This window comes from Macaca fascicularis, chromosome 9 (assembly GCF_037993035.2).
Source record: "Macaca fascicularis isolate 582-1 chromosome 9, T2T-MFA8v1.1".
Classification (NCBI taxonomy): domain Eukaryota; kingdom Metazoa; phylum Chordata; class Mammalia; order Primates; family Cercopithecidae; genus Macaca; species Macaca fascicularis.
The window spans coordinates 8,257,645-8,276,717 of NC_088383.1; the positions used below are offsets into that span (position 1 = coordinate 8,257,645).

General features: G+C 44.8%; 1 protein-coding gene across 6 annotated transcripts in view; it reads right to left on the reverse strand.

The window, feature by feature from the left end:
• The window catches only part of SFMBT2 (Scm like with four mbt domains 2), a 250,737-nt gene that overhangs the window by 213,670 nt on the left and 17,994 nt on the right, over positions 1 to 19,073 (reverse strand). For all 6 annotated transcript variants that reach the window (XM_065520270.2, XM_045399525.3, XM_045399524.3 and 3 more), the window contains exon 2: positions 9,466 to 9,616. In XM_065520270.2, the coding sequence (XP_065376342.1) occupies positions 9,466 to 9,565 (100 nt within the window). In that variant the 5' untranslated portion in view covers positions 9,566 to 9,616. The remainder of the gene's footprint in view (positions 1 to 9,465; positions 9,617 to 19,073) is intronic.

The following is a 19,073-nucleotide window of genomic DNA, read 5'->3' on the forward strand; positions in this document are numbered from 1 at the left end:
ATTTTTGTAAAGTCAGGAGAGGCTGAATTGAAAGGCTATTTTAAATTTTGCTTTCTAAGCCCAAGTTGCGTAGAATGGCCTCCTCAACTTTTGCTTCAATAAAGTGACTTGTAAGTCAAACATTCAAAAAGGAAAAAGGAAAAGCCACCAGGAGAGAAAATCTTTTCTTGGTGGCGCTCTAACATTCGGTCCCACCCAGGGATTGAAGCCCCTCAGGCAGAAATGTGCTTCCTGTAAAAAAAAAAAAAAAAAAAAAGTCAACGGGTCCCACAGCCTCCAGTGAAGAATGGATGACACCAAGAAGCTTAGAGCTTCACAGACACAGTGAAATGAACGAGAGAGAAAGCAGTCATCTTCCGGAAAACACTTCAGAGTGGCATCTGGTGGCTCTGCTGACAATCCTCTGCCTCCGAACGGCACTGGGCACCTCTTACCGAATTAGATTTCCGACGCACTAGTCAGACGCTCAGCACTATTGATCTGCCCCAACGTCCTGGTGCAGTATCTAAGGACAGTAAGCCTGCTGCAGACAAAGTCCAGAGCTTCTTTCCATCCTCCTTGTCTGGCCTCAGCTTGAACCAGACCCTCCTGCAGCCCCTGCCTGCCCTAGCCTGTGTCAGCAACTTCCAGATCTACAAAGCAGCCACCACCCTCCTGGGAACATCCTAAGAGCTGTGCTGTGTTCGAGTGTCACCTCTCTGCTACAAGGCTTGCTACGGTTTGAAGGTGCTCTGTCCCCACCAAAAGTCATGTTGCAATCTGATTCCCAATGTGGCAGTGCTGGGAGCTGAGGTCTAGCAGGGAGTGTCTGGGTCCTGGGGGCAGATCCCTCATGAATAGGTTAATGCCCTCCCTCAGGGGTGAGTTCTGGCTCTCCAAGGAATGGATGAGTTCCCTCAAGAGTGGGTGTTAAGAGCCTGGCTTCCTTGGTTTCTCTCTTGCTTCCTCTCTCCATGTGATCTCTCTGTACACACCTGCTCCCCTTCCTCTTTCTGCCAAGAGCAGAAACAGCCTGAGGCCCTCACCAGATGCAGCTGCCCGTCTTAGACCTGGTAGCCACCAGAATCGGGAGTTGAATAAACCTTTTCTTTATAAATTATACAGACTCAGATATTCTGTTATAGGAACGCAAAACAGACTGAAACAGTGGTTTACAGGTATCTCCTCATAATCCTCCCAAGAATCATAATGGATGCATACTCACAGGGGCAATCTTGAGAGCTCAGAAAGCACAGGGCATCACCCTGAGTCACTGTTGTCCAGCCTCAGGGTCAGGAGTCCAAAGCTGGAGCTCTTATGAAGTACTTTCCCCCTCCTTCTCCCACCTGTGTCATGCACCAGAAACCACCACCACCACCATTCATGTCTTCTGCAGAATCCTAGGGAGGTTTTAAAGTGATGAGTCTGTCTCTCCATGTTGGTGAACCCTGAAACAGTCTACAGCCAAAAAAGCAGGAAAAGAGAAGAAACAGGAAGCCATGGCCACCTGCGGAGAAAAGAGTGGACTGAGCTCCCAGAATGTGTGTGAGGAAGAAGAAGAGAACCTGGGAAGAGACATCAGCATCAAACTCAGTCCTGGGCCGAATGAGGCACGAGGTTCTGCGTAGGACTCCGAGAATGATGGCTGCTGAAAAAGGGAACAAGTTGTCCTGGGTGACTCGTTCCTGCGCATCAGAAACACGCAAATAGAGGCTGGGTGCAGTGGCTCACCCTGTAATCCCAGCACTTTGGGAGGGCGAGCCAGGTGGATCACTTGAGGTCAGGAGTTTGAGACCAGCCTGGCCAACATGGTGAAACCCCGTCTCTACTAAAAATACACCAATTAGCCAGGCATAGTGGCGCACACTTATAATCTCAGCTACTCAGGAGGCTGGGGCAGGAGAATCGCTTGAATCCAGCAGGCGGAGGCTGCAGTGAGCCAAGATTGTGCCACTGCACTCTAGCCTGGGTCACAGAATGAGACTCCATCTCAACAAAACAAAACAAAACAAAAAAAGGAAACAGGCACATTGAGGCAGAACCTCGGAAACTGCCTGCAGTCACCAGCACCTGGAATGAGAGGCTTTAGTGAACCCACCACGTTACTCACAAAGATTCAATGATTCCATCACTTCCTCCAATTCCAACCTCGACACTGAGACCACTGGTTGCAGTTCTTTATTCGCCACACAATCCTAATCTATGCTATTAGAATTTTACCAAAAGTTATGCTTCCGTCCAATTTTAATTCATTACAACTACATTTCCCAATATAATGGGTTCTGCAGACTTCAGCGTACACGGTTTCATTCAGTCAAGATAACCAGGAGGTCAGAGGGTGCCACTGTGTCTCCCCTGCAGGAACCAGTAGAACAGTCAGCTCTGTCACTCTCTGCTGGTCTAAAGAAAACACTTAAAAAGGTAACCAAAGGTCAGACTCAGAATGGGATTTTACAAAATTCAAACCTTCATGCCCAGCACTGATGACTTGAACTGTGCATTATAACAAAGTCAAGCACAAAATGTAGGGTTATTCACAATACAGCCTTTTAAAATGTGTCACATCCAACCCTTCCCCAGGCCGATGTGCCCCAAGGAGCTGATTCTCCAAAGACATTTCAATGAGCCATAGAAAAACACACAAAATGTTTATGGGGAGAGGCCTCATAAAGCCAAAGCAAATATTTATAGCTGATTCATAAACCTCTTAAACCCATAAACATTTTATCAAGGAAATTCTGACAATCTCCCTCCACTGTAAATGACCCAGTGGGCGGTATTTCCCCATGATGTCATGAACACCAACTAGGAAAAGCTACTAAGAAAATTTCACAATTTAAAAGGGAACAGGCATGTTCATTAGCAGCAATCCAGTTTTAGAAAACAGAAAGCTATTGATGAGGCAAGAATATTTCATAACAAACATAAAAAGAATACCTTACTATACCTTACTAGAAGCTGGAGTGTAAGTGACGTTAGAGTGAAAAATGGAATAAACAAACGGCCCATACATCTTCGTTTAAGTCATAAAGTCTTGGGTTTGTACAATTTTACAATCTGAAACAAGGCTAAGTTTACAAGGCTGAATATTAAAGCTTGTGCCCACTACACCAATAAAGGAACTGGGAATTGGCAGATTCCGGGTGAATGCTTACTGAGCACCTTCTTAGATGCTAGATATTTTTTTTTAATGTGGAAAGAGAAAGAAAGAAGACATGAAGTCTTTCTTCCTGTAAATACCGATAGTGATTTCATGCTATCAGAAGATTTAGAAAATAGTTCCACCGTGAGTATCTTCATCAGAAGCATCTGTGCAAACAACTCAGAAAGGAACCGTGGCCACCTGCCTGGAATCTGAGCTCACAATTGCAGAGCCACCCCACAGGCAGGGACAGTCCTCACGGCACAAAGGTCCTCCCGGCTCGTCCGACTACCCAATGGCCAGAGTTATTCTAGAGGAAAAAAAAAAAAAAGCACAAAAAACAAAAAACATAGAAGTCACCTAGCCAGGGGAGGCCGCAACTATTCAAAGGAGGGTTAGGGAAAAAAGGGAGTACCATTGAGTCACCCAGGACCAGTTCCCAGCGTGAAGAGTGAGGCTTGAATTTTTCTGAGAAAACTGTTGACTCCTTTCCTTCCCAAATAGAAGAGCCAGTGAATACATTCCACATGCCAAATGCCAAGAAGAAGAATCAAGCCCACGTTTTCAGCGTCATTCTCTCTTCTGAGGCTCACTCTGTCTAAATGGGCAACACCGCTTTATCTACAGACTTCATCAGGAAATTTCATGTAGCAGGCCTATAAAAATAATGTCAAGGAATCTACTGAACACTGTGTCAGCATATTGTTCTGCTTGCTTTTATCACAGCAACTGACGACGCCTGGAATCCCAGCACTGGAATTTCAGCGCACTTCCTTCTTGGTGTCTGCCGGGATGATGCTGTCTATGGTGTCTGCTGGGGAGGCCGCAGATCCTGGGCTATTTCCTCTCCCTGGGCTTTTTCTAATCACATATTTGGTGTTCCCAGCAGAAGGAGTAATTTTATATTGTGCCTATTTCATTTACAGGACTTGGTGCCAGTTACTGATCTCAACTGTGATTTGAGCTTTGCTTAGAAAAAGGCGGCCCTACCCTGTAGTCCCAGCACTTTGGGAGGCGAGGCGGGTCGATCACGAGGTCAGGAGATCGAGACCATCCTGGCTGACATGGTGAAATCCCTTCTCTACTAAAAGCACAAAAAATTAGCCGGGCGAGGTGGCGGGCACCTGTAGTCCCAGCTACCCGGGAGGCTGAGGCAGGAGAATGGCGTGAACCCGGGAGGCAGAGCTTGCAGTGAGCTGAGATCACACCACTGCACTCCAGCCTGGGCGACAGAGCAAGACTCTGTCTCAAAAAAAAAAAAAAAAAAAAAGAAACTGGTATTGAGACTGAGGCCAGCTGAAGTCTTCCTTTCACAGGAGCATCACTGCAAGGAATCACAGCATCATAACATCTCGGGGTGGACAGTGGCAAAAAAACAAACATAAGAGAAAACATCTGGCCGGGCGTGGTGGCTCACACCTGTAATCCCAGCACTTTGGAAAGCTGAGGCGGGTGAATAATGAGGTCAGGAGATGGAGACCATCCTGGCCAACATGGTGAAAACCCGTCTCTACTAAAAATACAAAAATTAGCCAGGTGTGGTGGCACGTGCCTGTAATCCCAGCTACTTGGGAGACTAAGGCAGAAGGGAACCAGGGAATCGGAGGTTGCAGTGAGCCGAGATCACACAATTGCACTCTAGCCTGGCAACAGAAAGACTCCGTCTCAAAAAAAAAAAAAAAAAAAAAGAGAGAGAGAGAGCGAGAAAACACGCAAGCACATTCGATTTTCCTTTCCTCGATCCCATAATTTTCTCAAGGAAAAACTTCAGTCACTCAAGTGTAGTCACTTGTTAGGGAGACAGTAACACAGTGGCCCCCAATCTTTTTGGCACCGGGGACTTAGGCACCAATTTTGTAGAAGACAATTCTTCCACAGACATGGGGGAAGGGAAGATGGTTTCGTGACAATTGAAGTGCATTACATCTATTGTGCACTTTATTTCTACTATTACTACATTGTACTATATAATGAAATAATTCTGTAACTCACCATAATACAGAATCAGTGGGAATCCTGGGCTTGTTTTCCTGCAACTAGATAGTCCCATCTGGGGGCGATGGGAGATAGTGACAGATCATCAGGCATTAGATTCTCATAAGGAGCACACAACCTAGACCCCTCGCATTTGCAGTTCACAATAGGGTTCACGTTCCTATGAGAATCTAATGCTGCTGCTTATCTGACAGGAGGTGGAGCTCAGGCAGTAATGTGAACAATGGGGAGCAGCTGTAAATACAGATGAACCTTAGCTCCCTCGCCCCATGCTCACCTCCTGTGGTGCTGCCCAGTTCCTAACAGCCCACGGACCAGTTCCAATCTGTGGCCGGGATTTGGAAACCCCTGTAGTAATGTATCACGGGACATAGGGGAGGTGGCACAGGAGGAGAGAGTAGGAAAGAACAACAAAGAATCTAAGTTGTGTCTATGCCCCCAAAATTGTGTGTGTGTGTGGGGTGTGTGTGGGTGGGTGTGAATGGGGGTGTGTGTGTGAATGGGCGGGAGTGTGTGTGTGGATGGGTGGATGGATGGGTGTGAGTGTGTGTGTGCATGTGTATGTGGATGGGTGTGAGTGTGAGTGGATGGGTGGATGACGGGTGCGAGAGTGGGTGTGTGGGTGTATGTGTGGATGGGTGGATGGATGGGTGTGAGTGTGGGTGTGTGTATGGCTGTGGGGTGGGTGCGAGTTATGGATGGGTGGATGGATGGGTATGAATGTGGGTGTGTGTGGGTGTATGCATGGATGAATGGGTGTGAGTGTGGGTGTGGGTGTGTGCATGGCTGTGGGGTGGGTGTGAGTGTATGGATGGGTGGATGGATGGGTATGAATGTGGGTGTGTGTGGGTGTATGCATGGATGGATGGGTGTGAGTGTGGGTGTGTGCATGGCTGTGGGGTGGGTATGAGTGTATGGATGGGTGGATGGATGGGTATGAATGTGGGTGTGTGGAGGTGTATGCATGGATGGACAGGTGTGAGTGTGGGTGTGTGCGGCTGTGGGGTGAGTGGGTGGGTGTGAGTGTATGGATGGGTGGATGGATGGGTATGAATGTGGGTGTGTGGGGGTGTATGTGTGGATGGACGGGTGTGAGTGTGGGTGTGTGTATGGCTATGGGGTGGGTGTGAGTGGATGGATGGGTATGAATGTGGGTGTGTGTGTGTGGCTGTGGGGTGGGTGTGTGGGTGTGAGTGGATGGATGGGTGGATGGATGGGTATGAATGTGGGTGTGTGTGGGTATATGTGTGGATGGACGGGTGTGAGTGTGGGTGTGTGTGTGTGGCTGTGGGTGGGTGTGTGGGTGTGAGTAGATGGATGGGTGGATGGATGGGTATGAATGTGGGTGTGTGTGGGTGTATGCATGGATGGACGGGTGTGAGTGTGGGTGTGTGTGTGCGGCTGTGGGGTGGGTGTGAGTGTATGGATGGGTGAGTAGGAGGCTGTCGGGATTTCCTGATGACTCCTCTGTGCACTTGAAGGGGCAGGTGCCCCTCAGGGTTTCCGAGCACCAACTCCACAGCCTCACAATGCCTGAAATTAAATCTTGCTTCTAACACAGGGCTCGAGTCACTTCACCTTGTTGTCCAGTCTCCTCATCTGTAAAATTGGGGCAATAAAAGCAGCTATACCTGTGGGCTGTTGAAGGATTAGGTGAATTAACGCATGCAAAGAACTTAACATTTTCTGTGCCTGCCACACAGTCTGAACTCACGCTCATACACCTATCATCGCAAGTCGATTCAGAAACAGCTGAAGAACACCGGGTTTGCCTCCTCCTATACGTGGGATGAGTAAATCCCATCTGAAAACGCTTCCCAGGAGAAGACCTTCAGCACAAAGACTCTGCACAGCCTCAAGCCTGTCTCAGCTGGTCCCAGAACCAAATATCTCACCAAGTGATTCCAGGACTGGAAATATTTCGTGGGTTAGCAGGTTGGAAAAAGTAATAATAAACTACTTGTAGAATCATACTTAATAGTTTAAATGCTCAAAACTAGATTTTAGAAAAAAAAAAAAAACTACTTGTAGAATCAAAATGCTCAAAACTAGATTTGAGTTTCTCAAGTGAATCCAGCCACTGTCCTCTGCAAAGTCCTAGACTCTGCTTTAAATTTGTATCCTCTTTAAAGAGTCTGTATCGTCATCTAAAACTCTCCTCACCACACAATACAGAAATCCCAGGGCGAAAGGACAGATTAGCCACATGGGGGTGGAGAAAAATCTGGGCCAATGTCTGAAAAATGTTAAGACAATTTAAAGCCATTTAGAAATAGTATTTCTCCATTAAAGATCTGAACATCTTGTATGATTCAGGCCATCCCTGACACAAGAGTAAGGAACCAGTCATGACATGAGTATACATGGCTTTCTGCAGGGACTCCCCCAGCCAAGGATAGAATGATTCTCGCTCTCACACCTGCCATCCCTAGAACCACCCTTAACGAAATGTCGTACAAATCATTTTCCTCACACCAGATGATCATTAATGAGTTTCAGAATCTACTTAAGTTAGAGAGATACACTGCAAAGGTGTGCACATGAAAAGCCAATACACAGTAGGTGTTTAAACAGTTTTGAAAACATACCACGAGAAATAACCCAGTAATCGACATCGGACGTGTGCAGATGATATACTACAAAAATACCCTGAAAGCTCAGGAACTCCAAAACGTGAAAAATAACTTCACTCAGCAAACATAGGAAAGACTTTTTAAAAAGGTAAATCTGTACTTAAGTAAAGTAGAATAATTAGGATGAACTTTCAGCCTATACAACTATGCCTTCTCAGAAAATAATTTCCATGGTTCCAGGGAGGAATAATGATTCAGCTCTACTTGTAGGAGAAGTTGTCTCACATCTGGTTGATGTGTAGAAAAATCTGAAAGAGGGACAAAGGAGCCAATTTGGAAACAGATACTAACATCTTTCAACACAGTAAGGCCTTCACTCATGTCAGGGTTTTCCAGGTTTTCTTCCATATAAAGATACAATTTTATAAACTTAATCTAATAAATTCAATGATATGGAGCAACCTGTAATCTGTCATTGACTAGTCTCATCAAAATGCGAAGACAAACTTTGTGACTTCTTCAGACCACGGTCAAGTGGCTGACTTAATGAGCCACATTTTTTTTACAGGAATTCACCATAGCTAATGTTTACAATTCAGAGGGTTAAACTGTCCTTAAGTAATTTGCTGGTATGTATAAACAATGCAACTCTTTTTTTTTAAAAAAAAAAAAAAGGTATCCTTTTAAATAAACCCTTTATTGTGTAAGTATTTAGAAAAAGATGCATTTGTGTGCTTATAACTTCATTAGTTAAATAATTAAAACCCAATCAAGGCTGGGTGTGGTGAATCACACTTATAATCTCAGCACTTTGGGAGGCCAAGGCAGGAAGATCACTTGAGCCTAGTAGTTCAAGACAAGCCTGGACAACACAGTGAGACCCCATCTCCACAAAAAATTTAAAAGTCAGCAGGCACAGTGGGACACACCTGTAGTCCCAGCTCTTGTGGAGGCTGAGGTGGGAGGATCACTTGAGCCCAGGAGGTCAAGGCTGCAGTGAGCCATGATTGTACCACCATACTCCAGCCTGGCCAACAGGTGAGATCCTGTCTCAAAACAAACATACATACATACATACATACATACGTACATACATACATACATACATACATTTGAATCGAAGGCTGTGTTTGAGTCAGAGGAGGGAGCTGTTCTGTTTTTCAGATTTCTGGAAGGGAGATGCACTTCACCACCAATCCGCATGACCTCACTTCCTTCCACATCGTATGCTTTTCTGACAGATGTGCTCCACATCTTAGATGCTGTGTCATCGGCATCTACTACGTAGGCAGATCTGGATGCCCTGTCTCTCTCTCCAGCACTTTTACCCAACCTCCCTTGCTGCAGCAGAAACATGCAACTAACTTCCCGTCAAGGGGTTCCGAGCAAAAATGGCATTTGTCTCTTGTGAGCCAGAGCAGGTGATTGCCGGTCCGAGACCTCCAACCCTGCTCTTCTCACTCACAACAAACCCTGCAGGAAGGTGCACAATGACTCCATGGAACAGTGATTTACAGACATTTCCTACCCAGACCACTGAGATTTTCAAGTGATGTGTTGCTGCACTATAACCCAGTCCTCTCTGTCTAGTATTCGAAATAAGAATTTTGACCCAAATTTTAGAGCTGCTATATCCTTATTAATAGGACTTCAAATCCCAGGAACCAGGCAGTATGTGAGAGCTAGAAATGTTGCACCATTGTTTCCTGAATATTTTCAGGAAGATATTGATCAATTCATCAAAAACCCAGATGAATCTAGAAAACAAAATCCTACCAGAATCAAGGTCTCCATTTCCATTGGCTGAGCTGAGACACTTTTCCAAGGGTGAAGACGAAGGGTCTTGCATATTGGAAGCTGACAAAGTGCTCTCCATGCCTGATGAGCAAGTGTCTCTTCTCTTAATTCATCCTGCAGAAAAAATTACCTAAGAGTAATCAGAAAAAAAAAAAAAAAAATCAGAGCAGTTTAATCATATTAATTATATTAACTTATTTTTAAATTGTTTAAAAAAACCTTAACCTTATTAGTGTTGCTACCATTTCATTAAAACTTTCAAGATGCAACGTAATGTTGATCATAGAAAATACCAGAAATAAGTATTCTGGTACACTGAGGCTGGGCGCAGTGGCTCATGCCTGTAATCCCAGAACTTTGGGAGGCCAAGGTGGGCAGATCACTCAAGGTCAGGAGTTCGAGACCACCCTGGCCAACATGGTGAAACCTTGTCTCTACTGAAAATACAAAAATGAGTCAGAAGTGGTGGCAGGCGCCTGCAATTACAGCTACTCAGGAGGCTGAGGCAGGAGAATCGCTTGAACCTGGGAGGCAGGGGTTGCAGTGAGCTGAGATCACACCACTGTACTCCAGCCTGGGCGACAGAACAAGGCTTCATCTCAAAAAAATTAATTAATTAATTAAAAAGACTAATGAGTACGTCTCTACACAAGGTCAACAAGGTCAACAATAAAGGTCTCACCAGGGCAAAACCATCAGTGTTCTAAAGGTCATTATCACCACTAAGACGGACACATCTTTCACCAACAGAAACGTGCATTTCAGTCCTCGATCCACCATGGCAACAGTGGGTAAGACGCTCCCCCCGCCTTGAAGCTATGTAGCAGCAACCTCCACCCCCGCACACAACTTCAGCATCCCACACGCAGGTACTGCAACACGCCGTGCCCTGCCTCGGGAAGAAGTCCTCAGGTGTTACCCATGATCTGTTACCAAAACCAGTTAAAGCATCGATGTTTGTCAATAATGTGCTTTTTCACAAAGTAGAAATGGAGACAAGGCTTTCCCTATGATAGCACTGCTATTCCCCACTTGCCTTCTAATAAGATGGCTGGAAAAAGCAGCCACATTAGAGCTGGTTCCCGTAGAACCCTGCTCTCCGACTCCTTTATGCCAGGGCCCAGGAGACACCAGGAGTATTCATATCCAACGAGCAGCCATACCTGGCTCTGATGCTCAGACACTACCCACACGGTGTTTCAAACCCCCACAGCCACATGGTGTTTCTCTCATTCATTCAACGTGCTCTTTCATTTCACACGTAGTTAGAAGTTTAAATAAGCCAACAGGCAGGCAGAGATGAAGAAATAAACGAATATAGCGCACCTATATCTACTACCAATGGGATATTTTGTGACTCACATACTGGTAAAATATCTTTTAAAAACCATTTGGAGGTTTTGTCAAAATTGAAGGTTCATGTCAGGTGCAGTGGGTAGCCTACCTGCACCTGTCATCTCAGCTACTTGAGAGGCTGAGGCGGGAGGATCATCTGAGCTCAGGAGTTCACGGTCAGCCTGGGCAATATACCGAGACCCCCACGGGCTGCACACAGCAGAGGAAAGGCTGTCTGCCAGGGGCATTCTAAAGTCTCCTGCGCTACACCTGGAGCTTCAGTGGGGAGCAGGACCTCCAGTTCACCTGGATTGCCCGGCATGCAGAGAACAAGCGCCGAGGCACTGTGTCAACAAACCAGTGGGTAGCAGGACCCCCAGTTCACCTGGATTGCCCGGCATGCAGAGAACAAGCGCCGAGGCACTGTGTCAACAAACCAGTGGGTAGCAGGACCCCCAGTTCACCTGGATTGCCCCGGCATGCAGACAGCAAGCACTGAGGCACTCTGTCAACAAACTACTTGTTGATAATCAAGTGTGTCCATCCAACCAAATACCCAAACGTCCACTGAGAATGTCCCGAGGGTAACTGGAATATTACAAAGGGTGAGATGCGCACCCTCTACCCCTCACTCCTGCCCCGTGTAAGGAAGTGTGGTTATGAGATTACGGCATCACTTGGTCACTGAGAAACAGACACAACATCACCAACTCCGGAAGCCACAGGTGGCACAGGCTTGGAGAGGGGAGGGCGGCAGCCCACTGTGGAAAGCTTGGCTCTCCCAGCTCTCCCTCCAGTGATCCCTCAGGGAAAATACCGGGAATTCGGAGGGCAGAAGGGTGTGCAACTGAAGGAAAAATGTAGGAACTGAAACACTTGGAGCAAACAAAGGTAAACCAAGGAAGAAAAAGGGAGGAGAAAATGCCAGAACGTACCCAGGAGAGAGGGGCCTTGAAGGCAAATGACGAAGCTCCAAAAATGACGATCATAACAAAACACAGAGCTCCACGACAAGAAGCTTAGAGCTATGGACACAGGAGTACAGCCACGGAGAGGGCACACAGAGAACACCCAAACGAGCCAAAGCAGGGAGGAATTCCAGTACAAAAGCCCCTCTCCTTACGAGCTCTCAGATTTCAAACTTTCACAGATAAGAGCAAAACCACAATCCAGGAAAAAAATAATCAAAAGCGAGCAGTGTTTCACCATCCACACTTCAGCCTGGCCATCTCGGGTCCTGGCTCATGTTCAGGGATAGCTTCCCTGTGCTGTGTGTGTGTGTGTATTTTGTGGGTGTATGCTTACTTTTGATATGTTTAAAGAACACAATTAACTCCATCTTGTCCAGTAAGTGCAAAAGCAACAACAGGGTCCTAGTGAGAAGAGACAGAAGCTAATGATGGGGAAAAAGTAAAATTCTGGGTATATGGACCGGGCGAGCAATCCCAGCGCTTTGGGAGGCCAAGGTGAGCGGATTACTTGAGGCCAGGTGTCTGAAACCAGCCTGGCCAATGTGATGCAACCCGTCTCTACTAAAAATACAAAAATGAGCCTCTAAGGCATGGTGGCACATGCCTGTAATCCCAGCTCTTTGGGAGGCTGAGGCACAAGAATTGCTTGAACCCAGGAGGCAGAGGTTGCAGTGAGCTGAGATCACACCACTGCACTTCAGTCTAGGAGTTGGAGCAAAAAAAAAATAATTATTATTATTTGTATGTGTACCCACTGGTCATTGGTTAGGTCATTTGAACTTAAAATGAACAGACTTCTCAGCAGTCTTGGGAACCTAAACCTGTTGGTAAGAAGAGGAGCTTCTGTCCCTCCAAAAGAAGAAATGGAAGTGTTAGCATGGTAAGCGTGCATTTACGATTATTTTATTCTACCAACACTTACAGTGATTACTAAGTACTTAATAAACATGCACTTATTTAATCCTCGTACGAACTCTAGGATGTAAGTTATATTACTGTTCCCGTCTTACAGATAAGCAACCTAAGGGATGAAGTAACTCGCTCAGCATCCCACAGTTGCTAGTGGTGGAGCTGGGATTTGAACCCACACAGCTGGCTCCAGAACCCATGCCGTAACCAGTCAATCACAGTTCCCTTTCCCCCATTATCCACATTTCCCATAATGCAGCTATAACTTTTATATTTTTTCTTAAACCATCGATTTTTAATAACTGAGCACCTATTATGGGGAAGGGGCAATGAAAAGAAATAATACTAAACTAGGGAGTGGCGGGGACCCCACACAGGGTCAGCTGCCCCGTGAGCACCCAACACTCCTAGGCATGGATCATTTTATTCCAAATTAATTCCTCCTGAAAAGCTTCCCTCAAGAGCTTATAGTAAACTTCTCTTACCAAATTCTAACACAATTTTAAACTAATGCCAGACAGATAAGTGCTGATACCATGCAATTTTCTCGTGTATGTATTAATGGAACATCTGATTTACTTATGCCAGACACCACCTTGGGCACTGGGGACAGACATATAAATACCAGTGGATGCCAGCAAGGACAAGTGGCTGCTAAAAGCAAATCTGTCCATCCAACCGCATACACAACCACCAACAAGCCCACCAAGAATGCACCTGGAATCCCACGAAGGACAAGACGCAAATATCAACAAGGATAGGAAGGCGAGCTTGGGTGGGCCGGGGGGTGCATCGAAGTGGAACAGAAAATTAGGAGACGCTCAAGAGGAAATGCCCAGAGGGTAAGAGGAAACTGAAGGGGTCTGGGCATGGTGGCTCACACCTATAATCCCAGCACTTTGGGAGGCTGAAGCGGGCAGATCACTTGAGGCCAGGAGTTTGAGACCAGCCTGGCCAACGTGGCAAAACTCTGTCTCTACTGAAAACACACACAAAAAAAAATTAGCTGGGTATGGTCGTGTGCACCTGTAATCCCAGCTACTCAGGAGGCTGAGGCAGAGGTTGCAGTGAGTTGAGATGGCTCCCACTGCACTCCAGCCTGGGCAACAGAGCAACTCTGTTTCAAAAAAAAAAAAAGAGAGGGAATCGAAGGAGCAAAGAGAAGCACAGGCTTCAGAGACTCAGGAAGGTAGGAAAGTCATTAAACACGGAGGAACCAGCAGCAAACAGTGTGGCAGACCCTTGGAAAAAAGTCTAAGGTGACTCAAGGGAGAGCGTGGGAGACAGGACTATGGAGCAAGCGGTATCATGCCCATTCATCCCCAAGTATGTACTGACCCCCCATTCCACGTCAGGCACTGTTCTAAGCACGGGAAGGCATCTGTGACAAAACAAAACAAAAAATTCCTGCCCAGGTAGAGATCTCATCCTAATCAGGAGAAAGAGCCAATGGAGTTTTTTAATTAGTAGATGATATAGCCTGTTAGATGGTGGTAAGTGCTATAGGGAAAAAGGAAGCAGAAAAAATCAGGCAAACAAAGGATGATAATTATTAATATTATTATTACTTTTTTTTTTTTTTTTTGAGACAGAGTTTCACTGATGTTCCCCAGGCTGGAGTGCAATGGTGCAATCTCGGCTCACTGCAACCTCCGCCTCCCAGGTTCAGGTGATTCTCCTGCCACAGCCTCCTGAGTAGCTGGGATTACAGGTGCACGTGACCATACCCAGCTGATTTTTCTTTCCTTTTTTTTGTTTTTTGTTTTGTATTTTAGTAGAGACAGAATTTCGTCATGTTGGCCAGGCTGGTCTCGAACTCCTGGCCTCAAGTGATCTGCCCGCCTTGGGCTCCTAAAATGCTGGGATTACAGGCATGAGCCACCGTGCCCGGCCAAAAGGATGATAATTATTTAGGTGACAGTCAGGCAAGACGCCAGGAAGTGATATTTGAACAAAGACTTGGGGTGAGAACAGAGAGGCTGGTTGAGCCCAGGTGAGAAGAGAACGTTTGCCACAGTAAGGGCCTGAGCCCTGCGTGTCACTCGGCAGATGGAGTGGACGTGGCGGGGTGTTGTTCCAAGAGGTGAAATGATCAGGTTTGCTTCAGAAGAAGCACTCAGGGAGCCATGGGTGAGATGGATGAATGGGAACACACTAAAAACATGGAAATGCAGGTGAGGGTCTGAACTAAGACAGTGGAGAAGAAATGAAGGAAACAGGTCCAAGAAGTATTTGAGAGACCCCATCAACAGAACGCCATAGAAATTATGCTAACAAAATGCAATCTTTTCACAGCACGCAGTCACGCTTCCTAGAATAAATTACTTCACTTTCCACAGCAATTAATGGAACCTACACAGTGTCTGTGGAAACAGATAATTATTGGGGAAATCTATCAAATATGAGAATAATAACCTACTTCACAGAAATTTCTATTTACATTCAATTGGATTTTTTGGGGGGGTTAGAAGGGCAAATCTTGGTGATAACAACTGCTCCACCCATAAGCTTTGCAAAATAGAAACAGGATATTTTTTAAAAGCCTTTTCCTAAGTACAACACCCTAACCCCCCAAAAAGGCTATTATTAAAAGAAAGCGTATTTCCTTTTGTTTCTTAAGCTATATGTAATTTCAAGAACAAGGTAAAAGTGTCTATTAATGAAAGTAACATTTTTTTCCAAAGACAATATAAAAAAGGTTCAGAAGACTGGGCTTATAAAAGGTAACTTCCTGTTTTAAACAACACACTCGGTGGTTTTGTGCAAAGTTAACTCCACTATAATTGGCTCCTTTTGTCTCTGTTGGACAACAGAATTCTAGTACTGGAACTTCTTACAAGAGTTGTCTTGGACCAGTGAAAAGAACTGAGAGCTCGCAGAGTAAGGGCATAACAAGGCCATTATGTAGCTGTGTGACATAAGCAAATTACTTAACCTCTCTGTTCCTCGAATTTCTCATCAGTTCAATTAGAAGGCTTGATGAGATGGAATCACCCCTTTCAAATCTAAAATTGTATCAATCCAGGTGTTTTTAGGATTCACTGTACATTTTCTGCATTCAGATTATCTGCATTCAGATTATCCCCCTTACAGATTATCCGTTTATATTTGAAGCAAATTTAATACAATAAGCATTATCCCCTCTCAACCCTATCTTTCCTTCTCCTTTCATTTGAGGTATAGTCAAAGAACAGAGTAATGCTAGCACAGGCTAAGCAAAGCTTTGTTAGGAAGAACACGAGTGAGGAAGAACACACATTAGATATTACTCTTCACCTAGCCAAAAGTAAATGGGGGCTCATTATCTATGTTGCACTCATCTAGACCAGCACTGCCTGATCTATACCTGCTTGGTCCAGTACAGTAACCACTAGCCACATGTGGCTACGGTGCACTGGAAATGTATCTAGTACTGTTGAGGACCTGAATTTTAATTTTAATGACCTTGAACTGAACTAGGCACATGTGGGTAGAAGGTGGGCAGCCCAGCGAGACCACTGCACTGGTGAATCATATTTGAGAGCTTGGAACATGTCCTGAACAACCATCAATTCTTGGCTCTCTTAAAAGTTTTAATGTAATAATGTCAAGCTAGTTAAAACTCATGAATTTTTAAATCTAAGAAACTTCAAAAGGAGACTTAACAGTTTCCCCCGAATATTCCACAAATGATTCATGGCAAAATGCCTAACACAGCATAGGTTTTGATTAAATGAGCTGCATTTTTATATCAATGGAAAATGTCAAAGGAGAAACATCTTAGAAACTGTTACATGTGTCACACAAAGACTATTTGCTTTTTTTCATTCATTTATAAATTCAAGAAAATCATTCCACTTCAAAAATGTAGTCAAGTACCAAGTTTTTCTGTAAAGAAAAGTCCAAAAATATAACTATTAATAAATCGGTTACGTGTCAGTGGCTCATAGACACTTATTACGTGTCAGTGGCTCATAGACACTTATTAAAAGGGGAAAAGTTTGCTCAAGTCTTATGACTCCTCATTATCCATTTGCCTCTAACTAGACACTACAGAATGGTAATCTGAGACTGTAAAATTTAAATGCATCAAATCAATCATTTTAAATAGAACTCAAGGCCAGGTGCGATGGCTCAGGCCTGTAATCCCAGCACTTTGGGAGGCTGAAGCGGAAGGATCAGTTGAGGTCAGGAATTCAAGACCAGCCTGCCCAACATGGTGAAACCCATCTCCACTAAAAATGCAAAAATTAGCAGGGCTTGGTGGCGTGTGTCTCTAATTCCAGCTACTCAGGAGGCTGAGGCAGGAGAATCACTTGAACCTGTGAGGCTGAGGTTGCAGTGAGCCAAGATCGTACCACCGCATTCCAGCCTGGGCAACAGAGTAAGACTCCAACTCAATAAATAAATAAATAAAACTGAAGAATGACAATACAAAGACCAACAAGAAAGCCACTGAAAGAGTAACACAGCGGCCGGGCGCGGTGGCTCACGCCTGTAATCCCAGCACTTTGGGAGGCCAAAGCAGGCAGATCACGAGGTCAGGAGTTCGAGACCAGCCTGACCAACATGGTGAAACCCTATCTCTACTAAAAATAGAAAAAGTAGCCAGGCATGGTGGCACGCGCGTATAACCCCAGCTACTCAGAAGGCTGAGGCAGGAGAATCGCTTGAACCTGGGAGGTGGAGGTTATGGTAAACCAAAATAGCGCTACTGCACTCCAGCCTGGGCAACAGAGCGAGACTCCGTCTCAAAAAAAAAAAAAGAGTAGCAGAGTGAAAGCTGACATGACTCTGGAAGGCAATGGCAGTGCCACTCAGGTACTTCCCTTACGTCCACCCATGTGGCTGCAAAATTGATTCACTTTGGCAAACAATGTGTCCCACTGTGACTTTTTCAACAGCATCTAGTTTTTTCCTTCCTATAAGAGACAGACACGCTCTTGGTAGAAATCTTAAGAAGTAAAATTATAAAGAAAGAAATTAAAATCACTTGTAATGTTAACACTCAGTGATAATCAATTTTATGTTTCTATAGTGTCTCCTGCTGACAGTTTCTCTGTCGATTTTTTGTTTGTTTGTTTAGTTCATACAGAATTTGGAATTCTAATCCATTTTTCATTTTGCATTACATAGAGGGAATTTCTCATATCATTAAGATTCTCTGAAAAATGTAACTTGAAATGTTTGTATAATTTTTATTATAAAATGAATAAGGTCATGTATTTACCATGCCTCTGCTGCTGCTCATTAAAGCTGTTTATATTATTTTTTCATCATGATAAGTAGCACTCTAGTCACGACTCTCAGTCAGAAATCCTACATCTCTGATGTCTCCTTAATGTAGAATCCCAGAAGTTCAATTATAGGATCAAAAATATGGGGACACAGTGGAGGTTCATGACCCCCCTGAAAACATGCTGTCTAGTCCGCTAGGCTGGTTTACTGGCAAGGCAAGAGAAAACATCTAAACCCTTTACACCTTTTTTCCATTTGATATTCAGAAAATAGTATCCTGGCCAGGTGTGGTGGCTCATGCCTGTGATCCCAACACTTTGGGAGGCCGAGGCGGGTGGATCACTTGAGCTCAGGAGTTCGAGACTAGCCTGGGCAACATGGTGAAACCCAGTCTCTACTAAAAATGCAAAAATTAGCCAGGTGTGGTGGCACATGCCTGTAATCCCAGCTACTCAGGAGGCTGAGGCAGGAGAATCGCTTGAACCCAGGAGGCGGAGGTTGCAGTGAGCTGAGATTGTACCACTGCACTCCAGCCTGGACAAAGAGCAAGACTCCGTCTCAAAGGAAAGAAAACAATAGTATCCTGCCAGTGTAATTTGCAATTCACCTGTTGATGCCTCTTTCGCTTCCTTCCCATATTTAAACTCTGTTGGTATCTGTGATGGATTTTTAAGAGACCTAGATTATTTTTTATCTCACAAAACTATTGCAAATATTTTTCCCAGTTTTCCTTTTCGTGGTTTCTTTTGACAAGAGAGAATGTTTTTCTTTGTCAACTTAGTCAGATCTATCAATTTGCTTTATTTCTTCCAAAACTTGTAAAACGTCTTCCCCTACCCTAAGATACCAGAAGTCTAACTTTTTTGGGATTTCAAGTTTTACATTCACTGTTTTAACATACAAGGAATTTACACTCATATTTTGTCAGTTGCACCTCTCAGTTCATCCTCCTCACAATTAAATAATCCACTCCTATCTCATTAGATGGTTATATCCTGCCTATCTTTTTTTTCTTTTTTTTTTTTTTTTGAGACAGAGTCTCGCTGTTTCACCCAGGCTGGAGTGCAGTGGTGTGATATCAGCTCACTCAACCTCCGCCTCCCAGTTCAAGTGATTCTCCTGCCTCAGCCTCCCGAGTAGCTGGGATTACAGGTG